General features: G+C 42.2%; 1 protein-coding gene across 2 annotated transcripts in view; it reads right to left on the bottom strand.

Moving 5' to 3' along the window:
• Positions 1-7,262: 7,262 nt before the first annotated feature.
• LOC139584217 (myosin heavy chain, non-muscle) overlaps positions 7,263-11,671 on the bottom strand; it is a 29,089-nt gene continuing 24,680 nt past the window's right edge. The window contains exons 25-26 of one of the 2 annotated variants that reach the window (XM_071415812.1): positions 11,418-11,478; positions 7,263-8,928 (exon numbers count right to left, since the gene is read on the bottom strand). In XM_071415812.1, the coding sequence (XP_071271913.1) occupies positions 8,705-8,928; positions 11,418-11,478 (285 nt within the window). In that variant the 3' untranslated portion in view covers positions 7,263-8,704. The remainder of the gene's footprint in view (positions 8,929-11,417; positions 11,479-11,671) is intronic. The other variant, XM_071415813.1, reaches the window with a different exon arrangement.

Genomic DNA, 11,671 nt, shown 5'->3' with positions numbered 1-11,671 from the left:
TTCTGGATACAGTATACTGAAGTTGGGGTTTAGCTATGGAGTAGTCTTCTGGATACAGTATACTGGAGTTGGGGTTTAGCTATGTAGTAGTCTTCTGGATACAGTATACTGGATGGAGTAGTGGTTTAACTATGGAGTAGTCTTTTGAATCGAGTAATCTGGAGTAGAAATTCAGCTATGAAGTAGTCTTCTGGATCGAGTAATCTGGAGTAGAAGTTTAGCTATGGAGTAGTCTTCTGGATCGAGTAATCTGGAGTAGAAGTTTAGCTATGGAGTAGTCTTCTGGATCGAGTAACCTGGAGTAGAAGTTTAGCTATGGAGTAGCCTTCTGGATCAAGTAATCTGGAGTAGAAGTTTAGCTATGGAGTAGTCTTCTGGATCGAGTAACCTGGAGTAGAAGTTTAGCTATGGAGTAGCCTTCTGGATCAAGTAATCTGGAGTAGAAGTTTAGCTATGGAGTAGTCTTCTGGATCAAGTAATCTGGAGTAGAAGTTTAGCTATGGAGTAGTCTTCTGGATCGAGTAACCTGGAGTAGAAGTTTAGCTATGGAGTAGTCTTCTGGATCAAGTAATCTGGAGTAGTGGTTTAGTTATGGAGTAGTCTTCTGGATCGAGTAATCTGGAGTAGAAGTTTAGCTATGGAATAAGCTCTATGGAGGTGTGGTTCCCTCTAGACAGGGTTGGGGACTGGGTAGTAACTGATTACATGTCAAATATTGTCATCAGATTACAAGATATTTTATAAAAATGTAATGATTATGACTTGTTGGACTACTTTGACATTGAGAAAGGAAAAGAAGACAGAAATAAAATACATTATGAAATTTTTCTGTTTTCTCAATGACATTCAATTCAGCATTGAAAAAATACGCAAGTCTGACCACAAGCTAGAACCCCCTATGATGACACACCAGCATTTGATGGATTCATTCTGTCTTCTTCTTTCCCTCTTAAAGGGAATCAGATTATGATCCAAAAGTAATCAGATTATGTTACTGCGTTTGGGGTAATCCAAAAGTTACGTTACTGATTACAATTTTGGAAAGGTAACTAGTAACGGATTACATTTAAAAAGTAACCTACCCAACCATGTCTCTAGAGCCTGAGGGCATCACTGGAGATGCACTGTTAAAACCCTCCGCTCCACTTGCAGCTTAAAGTAATAAATGAAATCCAATACAGTAGGACCATAGGCCACCATGCCTTACCACGATGAGGAGTAGCCTGGCCAGACCCGGTGGCAGACTGGTGCTGTTCTGCTGTAAGGGAAGGATGGAGAGCATCATGGTTCTGCTGGCTGCTCATACAGGTCCTGTTCACCAAGCAGCTGGGAGGTACAGTTCAGCAGGGAGGTATGGTTCAGCAGGGAGGTATGGTTCAGCAGGGAGGTATGGGAGGTATGGTTCAGCAGGGAGGTATGGGAGGTATGGTTCAGCAGGGAGGTATGGTTCAGCTGAGAGGTACGGTTCAGCAGGGAGATATGGTTCAGCTGGGAGGTATGGTTCAGCAGGGAGGTATGGTTCAGCAGGGAGGTATGGGAGGTATGGTTCAGCAGGGAGGTATGGTTCAGCAGGGAGGTATGGTTCAGCAGGGAGGTATGGTTCAGCTGAGAGGTAAGGTTCAGCAGGGAGGTATGGTTCAGCAGGGAGGTATGGTTCAGCAGGGAGGTATGGTTCAACACGGAGGTATGGTTCAGCAGGGAGGTATGGTTCAGGAGGGAGGTACGGTTCAGCAGGGAGGTTCAGCTGGGAGGTATGGTTCAGCTGGGAGGTATGGTTCAGCAGGGAGGTATGGGAGGTATGGTTCAGCAGGGAGGTATGGGAGGTATGGTTCAGCTGGGAGGTATGGTTCAGCTGGGAGTTATGGTTCAGCAGGGAGGCATGGGAGGTATGGTTCAGCAGGGAGGTATGGGAGGTATGGTTCAGCTGGAAGGTATGGGAGGTATTGTTCAGCTGGGAGGTATGGTTCAGCTGGGAGGTATGGTTCAGCAGGGAGGTATGGTTCATGTTTTGTAAGGCTACAGCATGTCTGTGACAGAATACCATGCCATATAGATTGCTTTCATTCGGGCCATCAGATTGTTTGACCTTTTCAGCTTTGACCCCATGTAGAGCCTGACCTCCCAGGATGTGTCGAGCAGTAGAGGACTGAACCTCAGCCCACAGGTCCAGGTCCAGCTGTTTATGCTGCTCCAGTATCAGACCCTGGCCCAACACTAGGAGCACCTGGTAACCCAACCTCACACACACTAGGAGCACCAGGTAAACCAACCTCACACTCTAGGAGCACCAGGTAACCTACTCTGTCTCTCTGCGTCTCTGTCTCTCTGCATCTGTGTCTCTGTCTCTCTGTGTCTCTGTTTCTCTGCATCTGGCCAACCTCACATATAGGACCACACCCATACACTAGGAGAACCAGGTAACCCAACCACACCCATACACTAGGAGAACCAGGTAACCCAACCACACCCATACACTAGGAGAACCAGGTAACCCAACCACACCCATACACTAGGAGAACCAGGTAACCCAACCACACCATACACTAGGAGAACCAGGTAACCCAACCACACCCATACACTAGGAGAACCAGGTAACCCAACCACACCCATGTGCTAAGAGAACCAGGTAGAACATCTTTCCATCTCTCTCTCTCTATCTTTCTCTCGCTCTCTCTCTCTCCCCCGCCCCCACTCTCTCTGTCTCCCTCCCCGTCTCTCTCTCTCTCTCTCTCCCACCCCCACTCTCTCTGTCTCCCTCCCCATCTCTCTCCCTCTACAACTACATGGAATTCTACTCCGTCTACTCTCTCCCCAAAGAGAGATATAGTGTTTATACATCCATCCAGACATGATGTAAACTAGCTGTCTCTCGGTCTCTCTCTCCCCATCGCCTGTGCTCTCTCTACTCCCTCACCAAACAGCCATATTGTTTCCATACATAAATCCGTCCACCCAGATGCAGACATGATGTAAGCGAGCTGAGCTGAGCTGTGTGTTGCCCTGAGCCTCTGAGCTTGATTTTTTTTGTCAAGTAAGCTCCGAAGTTTGCTTTTTAAGGTTTGTGGATTAAATTATGTCTCACAGGATCTGAATGAATGCGGCAGGAGATCATCCCTTTTTTTTAATGACATTGTGGTGTAATCCTCTCTCTCACTATTCACAATCTTCCAGACTATGTTTCAAACCCCTCCGGCCCTGACTCCAATGCTGGCACACTGTTCAACCAGAACCTCTGTAAGACAAGAAGAACCAATCAGACTCCAGAACATTGGGACACTAACCCAATGAGAGGACAGATCCAGCTATCCAGAATTCTGAGATACCAACCAACCAGAACCTCTGTAGGACATCATCAGCCAATCTCTGATGTACATCCAACCTGAGACTGGACAGTTCAGCTTTGGCCCTGATGGACTCAAAGCAAGCTGAGAACAGCCATACCATAAGAAAATCGATTGGCTAGAAAGCCATGACAACCTCTTCACATCAACATCTGAGATTGATCATAGGCTGCTGATATAGCTGGACGAGTGATACTGTACTGTCACGACGTGGCCCTTTTGGGTGTATATCGTGGTTCCCCCCCCTCTCTCACTCTCTCTCCCACCACAGGTTTTACAACGGTCATAAATTCCTGGTAGAAACTCTCTTCGTTGCCATGGAGTATTGAGGGAGAGAGCCTACGGAGAACAAATACATTCTTCTTGCCAAAACTCCTAATCCCCCAAATTTGAGAATTAAACAATATTTATATTTTTGAGAATGTGGGAATGGTCCGTGGACACTTAAACTCGACATGACCGTCTCTTGTCTCATTTGGTGATGTCATGAAGGACAGGAGACACACATTACTGCGTCTTTGGCTGTGTAAACTTCTCAATTATGGGGTTTGCATCTGATGGTTGTATAAAATATATGAGTGAATATGAAACTATTTGTGAGAAGATGTAATATGATGTTGGCCATCTAAACGAGATACTTGTTTAGATATAAAGTTTTAATTAGTCAGTGGCCACGCCCCCTGTGAGCCCAGACATCACATCATGCATCATGGAACCGCCCCTTCTTCCACAGAGTATAAAACCACTCATGACAAAATGTACATTTTATGTCAAAGAGACCCACAGTAAGCCGCACGTCTCGAATGGTTAAGAAATCTACAAGCAAGAGTCAAAAATGCAGGGACGGGAGTTCCCACGTTGAAATAGCTATTACTACTCGAGACCAAAACATGACGGGTGACGTTGGTGTGTAGAGTAGTTTGAACCACTTCAGAGACCAGAAAACATGGAAGCTGTCGCTACATGTTGAAATGGTTGGCAACTCTACCAAAGAACACAAGACCAGAGAATGTGGAGATCATGCCCACGTTGAAATGGCTAAGAAATCTACAAACTAAAGAACAATTATTCAGGCTGCAGCTGTTTAAATACTTTGGTCTGGTAAACACATCCGGTCTAAGAACATTTCCGAAATGGTACTCTGAAGTATCCATTATAACAACCTACAACTCCGACAGACTTTGATCTCTGGTGGACAAACCAGAGGCTTTCTATCGACTGACTATACAGCAGACGGACCGGCGATTGCAGAGAGGGACAACCAAGGCATACACCCGTAAATATGTAAATTGAAATTTATTTTCGAATGAGCAGTTGTTCATGTTCAAAGTATTAGTAATTTCTATGAGTGTAGTTATGAGCTCTGAGTTTCCCGCTCTTGAGCTGTCCCCACCCCTTTCCTTTGTCTACCAAGCCGTCATATGGGCTTAGCCTACTAGGGACTTTTCTATCATGTCAGTAACCAATGTATGACCTATTTTGTGTGTGTGTTTATGTAATTCTGTGATTGATTACGTTAGTTAGTCAATAAATAATTAAGACAATTTGTGTATCGCTGATTCATGATATATGTTAGGGTTCGTGCAGATATCCAAGAGTTTGCTATGTTCAGTAATGAGACTGATGAGGTAATAAATCATTAATAAGTGACTGTAATCGAAAAGATATGATAATATCGGAAGAGTTCATCCGGGAAATAAATACTCTTTAAAAAAAAATTCCCGTGGTGCCCCGACTTCCTAGTTAATTAAAGTTAATCACGTAATTAAATGACAGAGAACTGATTTGATAACATACAGTCTTCACATTAATGATAGTCAACGCTACGACAGTACTATACAGGTATCTGTTGAGCATGACTGAACGTGAACATGAGCATGACTTTGGAGAAACACTTGAGAGGAACACTGGCAGGCAGAGTTGCAAAGAAAAAGCCATATCTCAGACTGGCCAATAAAAAGAAAAGATTAAGATGGGCAAAAGAACACAGACACTGGACAGTGGAACTCTGCCTAGAAGGCCAGCATCCCGGAGTCGCCTCTTCACTGTTGACGTTAAGACTGGTGTTTTGCAGGTACTATTTAATGAAGCTGCCAGTTGGGGACTTGTGTATGTTTCTCAAACTAGACCCTCTAATGTACTTGTCCTCTTGCTCAGTTGTGCACTGGGGCCTCCCACTCCTCTTTCTATTCTGGTTAGAGCCAGTTTGCGCTGTTCTGTGAAGGGAGTAGTGCACAGCGTTGTATGAGACCTTCAGTTTCTTGGCAATTTCTTGCATGAAATAGCCTTCATTTCTCAGAACAAGAATAGACTGAAAAGTTTCAGAAGAAAGGTCTTTGTTTCTGACCATTTTGAGCCTGTAATCGAACCCACAAATGCTGACGCTCCCGATACTCAACTAGTCCAAAAAAGGCCAGTTTTATTGCTTCTTTAATCAGGACAACAGTTTTCAGCTGTGCTAACATAATGGCAAAAGGGTTTTCTAATGATCAATTATCCTTTTAAAATGATAAACTTGGATTAGCTAACACAACGTGCCATTGGTACACAGGAGTGATGGTTGCTGATAATGGGTCTCTGTACGCCTATGTAGATATTCCATTAAAAATCAGCCGTTTCCAGCTACAGTAGTCATTTACAACATTAACAATGTCTACACTGTATTTCTGATCAATTTGATGTTATTTTAATGGACAAAAAATGTGCTTTTCTTTCAAAAACAAGGACGTTTCTAAGTGACCCCAAACTTTTGAACGGCAGTGTACCTTATATATACAGATGAGGTTGGAAGTTTACATACACTTAGGTTGGAGTCATTAAAACTCGTTTTTCAGGACATCTACTTTGTGCATGACACAATTTTTCCAACAATTGTTTACAGACAGATTATTTCACTTATAATTCACTATATCACAATTCCAGTGGGTCAGACGTTTACATACACTAAGTTGACTGTGCCTTTAAACAGCTTGGAAAATTCCAGAAAATGATGTCATGGCTTTAGAAGCTTCTGATAGGCTAATTGACATCATTTTAGTCAATTGGAGGTGTACCTGTGGATGTATTTCAAGGCCTACCTTCAAACTCAGTGCCTTTTTGCTTGACATCATGGGAAAATCAAAAGAATTAAAAAAATCAGCCAAGACCTCAGAAAAATAATTGAAGACCTCCACAAGTCTGGTTCATCCTTGGGAGCAATTTCCAAACGCCTGAAGGTACCACGTTCATCTGTACAAACAATAGTACAAAAATATAAACACCATGGGACCACGCAGCCGTCATACCGCTCAGGAAGGAGACGCGTTCTGTCTCCTAGAGATTAACATACTTTGGTGCGAAAAGTGCAAATCAAACCCAGAACAACAGCAAAGGACCTTGTGAAGATGCTGGAGGAAACAGGTACAAAAGTATCTATATCCACAGTAAAACGAGTCCTATGTCGACATAACCTGAAAGGCCGCTCAGCAAGGAAGAAGCCACTGCTCCAAAACCACCATAAAAAAGCCAAACTACGGTTTACAACTGCACATGGGGACAAAGATCGTACTTTTTGGAGAAATGTCCTCTGGTCTAATGAAACAAAAAACAATGACCATCGTTATATTCGGAGGAAAAAGGGGGAGGCTTGCAAGCCGAAGAACACCATCCCAACCGTGAAGCACGGGGGTGGCAGCATCATGTTGTGGGGGTGCTTTGCTGCAGGAGGGACTGGTGTACTTCACAAAATAGATGGCATCATGAGGACGGAATATTATGTGGATATATTGAAGCAACATCTCAAGACATCAGTCAAGAAGTTAAAGTTGGTCGCAAATGGGTCTTTCAAATGGACAATGACCCCAAGCAAACTTCCAAAGTTGTGGCAAAATGGCTTAAGGACAACAAAGTCAAGGTATTGGAGTGGCCATCACAAAGCCCTGACCTCAATCCTATAGAAAATCTGTGGGCAGAACTGAAAAAGCGTGTGTGAGCAAGGAGGCCTACAAACCTGACTCAGTTACACCAGCTCTGTCAGGAGGAATTGGCCAAAATTCACCCAACTTATTGTGGGAAGCTTGTGGAAGGCTACCTGAAACGTTTGACCCAAGTTAAACAATTTAAAGGCAATTCTACCAAATACTAATTGAGTGTATGTAAAGTTCTGACCCACTGGGAATGTGATGAAAGAAATAAAAGCTGAAATAAATCACTCTCTACTATTATTCTGACATTTGACATTCTTAAAATAAAGTGGTGATCCTAACTGACCTAAGACAGGATTTTTTTACGAGGATTAAATGTCAGGAATTGTCAAAAACTGAGTTTAAATGTATTTGGCTAAGGTGTACGTAAACTTCCAACTTCAACTGTAGCTATGTACTGTATATGTACAGTCGTGGCCAAAAGTTTTGAGAATGACAAATATTAATTTTCATAAAGTTTGCTGCTTCAGTGTCTTTAGATATTTTTGTCAGATGTTACTATGGAACACTGAAGTATAATTACAAGCATTTCATAAGTGTCAAAGGCTTTTTATTGACAATTACATGAAGTTGATGCAAAGAGTCAATATTTGCAGTGTTGACCCTTCTTTTTCAAGACCTCTTACATTTGAGTTGGATGGCAGATTGCAATTGATTTAGATGAGAACAAACGATCATGTTTGTTAACGCAATCATTTTTTAAAGAATTACAACAAAATGAGAAAATCACAAACCTCCAGAAATGTTATGTTGTACGTGGTAACATTTTAGTTTTAATGTATTAGCCACATTAACATTGCTACTATTACCAAGCTCTATATGTATGCATCTGGATCATTAGCTTGTATAGCGTAAGCGTATTATTAGAAAATCATCCTCTGTTGTCATCATCTCACTCTTATCAATGGAACACATTTCACTTCCTGTTTCATCGTTAATCATCAACAAAAGCACCATATCTATAACCACCAGTCAGTAGATTGACATTAACACTGGTTTGTAAAGACCTTTTTAGGATTTGTATCACTGCATGACTATAGTAAGACTTCACACAAAGATGGAGGACTCCATTAGCTTCAATGTTTGCAGATCTGTAGGGGGTGGAAGCAATATGGTGGAAGCTATATGGTGGAAGCAATATGGTGGAAGCTATATGGTGGAAGCAATATGGTGGAAGCTATATGGTGGAAGCAATATGGTGGAAGCTATATGGTGGAAGCAATATGGTGGAAGCTATATGGTGGAAGCAATATGGTGGAAGCTATATGGTGGAAGCTCGACAACAAATACTGCTTCTACGTATATAGATGCTTCAGATCTGACAACCTTGAAGTAGTTAAGGGCCAAGGGGAAGGGGTAGGGAGCAAATTAGGACCAGGTATGACCCGACTGTAGTATGCATCAGCCACAGCGTCCATCTTCCTCTTCCTCCCCCTCCAATTCAGGGCTGCCGATCTGCACCTGCCTAGCCAGGAACACTCCATCTTCCCAGCGGGGTGGTGGTGATGATGATCCCCGGTCTCTCTCCAATAGAAGAGGCTCCCCACTCTCTGACGTGGTCTTCTCTGAAGAGTTAGACGCTGTGGTGCCCAACCCTTGGATCTGTGGCTGAAACCTTAGCTTGGCTGGGTCAGGAAAACAGCGAACAGGGATCAAACCCAACTAAAAGTGTTGTGTAGTTAAGTTCCAAGCACCCAAGTGGATTTTAGACGTAATGGGCATTGATCATTTTAAAAACATTTCGGCATAAAGCCTTCGTCAGGGTTTTACTGTGACCTAGCTTGGTTACGTCAGGTCAACATAACAGCACACATGGAATCAGATTAATTCAACATAATTGAAATCATTTTTCAGTTTTGTAGATGACGGTCTGTTCTGTAATGTTGTCAAACACGATCATTTCCGAAGCCATTTTAGATCAGAAGAGCGGCGGAGATCCAGAACAGAGGCTTACCCATAACCACTCTGAGGGAGGGTCACGTCAAGTGATGTCATAATGCTCCTTTCAACATGGAAGCACTCCATTGGAGGAAATAAGTGATGTCATGTTTTCCTGAGTCGTCTCCAAATGTGGTTCTGGGTGCTGAGATTGTTTAATTAATGTGTTGTTCTCTCTGGGTTCTGAGTTCTCTTCACCCGTACACTTTAACATGTCTAGAAAAACAAACTCAAATCTAGAAGGAAGCCTGAGCATTTTTTGATTACTTTATCTCAGTTTGATTTTCAAATGCTACAAAAGCTAATCTGACAATTATACTGTTATAGTATTATAATAATATTTAATAATAATAATTATAATATAATATAATATAATTACTAGTCCAGTTGTGGAAGTTTTGAGTACCGGTATGCCCCTGTTCTGGAGGACATAAGCACGTGGATTTTAAGCACACACATTAATCCCAAGCAGTGGATATTCAGGCAGCAGATCCAATGGTTAAGGTCAAGCATAGTGATCGAAATTGGTTAAGGTAGGGTTAATGTTATGGTATGGTTAGGGTATGGTTAGGGTTAGGCATAACCAGGGTCAGAAAACTGCCATCTGAAACCATTCCAAATCTGCCAACTGTATAAACAGTACCAGTCAAAAGTTTGGACACACCTACTCATTACAGGTTTTTTCTTATTTAAAAAAAAACAACTATTTTCTACATTGTAGAATAATAGTGAAGACATCAAAACTATGAAATAACACATATGGAATCATGTAGTAACCAAAAAAAGTGTTAAACAAATCAAAATATATTTTATATAAGAGATTCTTCAATATAGCCACCGTTTGCCTTGATGACAGCTTTGCACACTCTTGGCATTCTCTCAACCACCTCAACCATCATGAGGTAGTCACCTGGAATGTATTTCAATTAACAGGTATGCCTTGTTAATTTGTGGAATTTCTTTCCTTAATGCGTTTGAGCCAATCAGTTGTGTCAAGGTAGGGGTGGTATACAGAAGATAGCCCTATTTGGTAAAAGACCATGTCCATATTATGGCAAGAACAGCTCAAATAAGCAAAGAGAAACGACAGTCCATCATTACTTTAAGACATGAAGCTCAGTCAATATGAAATATTTTAAGAACAAAGTTTCTTCAAGTGCAGTCACAAAAACCATCAAGTGCTATGATGAAACTGGCTCTCATGAGGACCGCCACAGGAAAAGAAGACCCAGAGTTACCTCTGCTGCAGAGGATAAATTCATTAGAGTTACTAGTCTCTGAACAGTTGATGAATGCTGTTACTTGAATGCTGTGAGGCATTTCTTTAGACTGCAATTTCTGAGGAGACTGCTCTAATTGCTGCAAAGAAACCACTACTAAAGGACACCAATAATAAGAAGAGACTTGCTTGGGCCAAGAAACACGAGCAATGGACATTAGACCGTTGGAAATCTGTCCTTTGGTCTAATGAGTCCAAATTTGAGATTTTGTTTCCAACCTCTGTGTCTTTGTGAGACGCAGAGTAGGTGAACGGATGCTCTCCGCATGTGTGGTTCCCACCGTGAAGCATGGAGGAGGAGGTGTGATGTTGCTTTGCTTTGCTGATGACACTGTCTGTGATCTATTTAGAATTCAAGACACACTTAACCAGCATGGCTACCACAGCATTCTGCAGCAATACGCCATCCCATCTGGTTTGCGCTTAGTGGGACTATTTGACCAAAAAGGAGAGTGATGGAGTGCTGCATCAGCTGACCTGGCCTCCACAATCACCCGACCTCAACCCAATTGAGTTGGTTTGAGATGAGTTGGACCGCAGAGTGAAGGAAAAGCAGCCAACAAGTGCTCAGCATATTTGGGAACTCCTTCAAGACTGTTGGAAAAGCATTCCAAGTGAAACTGGTTGAGAGAATGCCAAGAGTGTGCAAAGCTGTCATCAAAGCAAAGGGTGGCTACTTTGAAGAATCTCAAATATAAAATATATTTTGATTTGTTTAACACTTTTTTTGGAAAATAGTTTTTTTTTAAATCAAGAAAAACCTTTGAATGAGTAGGTGTGTCCAACTTTTTGACTGGTACTGTACACTGCCACTACCCACTGAGATCTAAGACTTCCACACACAGATCAGAAGCCTGAATATATTTCTAATGGGACTGATTCATTCACATCTTTCACCTTTCTGGAGGTTTTCATTTCTCTCTTTCAGATTGCTGATTTCCACACTCATCGCTGACATCTGGTATGGAGGGAAACGGTTGATTCTTTAAGCTGAACTGGAGGTTGAATCTACAGATCTACTCTTTTCATATGACCAGACTTTCTACACTCTTAGGAAAAAAAGGGGTTTCAAAATGGTTCTCCCAATAGGAGAACCCTATTTGATTCCAGGTAGAACCATTTTCAGGAACCAAAAGGGGATCTTCAAAGGG

This window comes from Salvelinus alpinus, chromosome 9 (genome assembly GCF_045679555.1).
Source record: "Salvelinus alpinus chromosome 9, SLU_Salpinus.1, whole genome shotgun sequence".
NCBI classification, from domain to species: Eukaryota; Metazoa; Chordata; class Actinopteri; order Salmoniformes; family Salmonidae; genus Salvelinus; species Salvelinus alpinus.
Note: the sequence above shows the minus strand (reverse complement) of the source record. Positions and strands in the feature narration are given on the sequence as shown.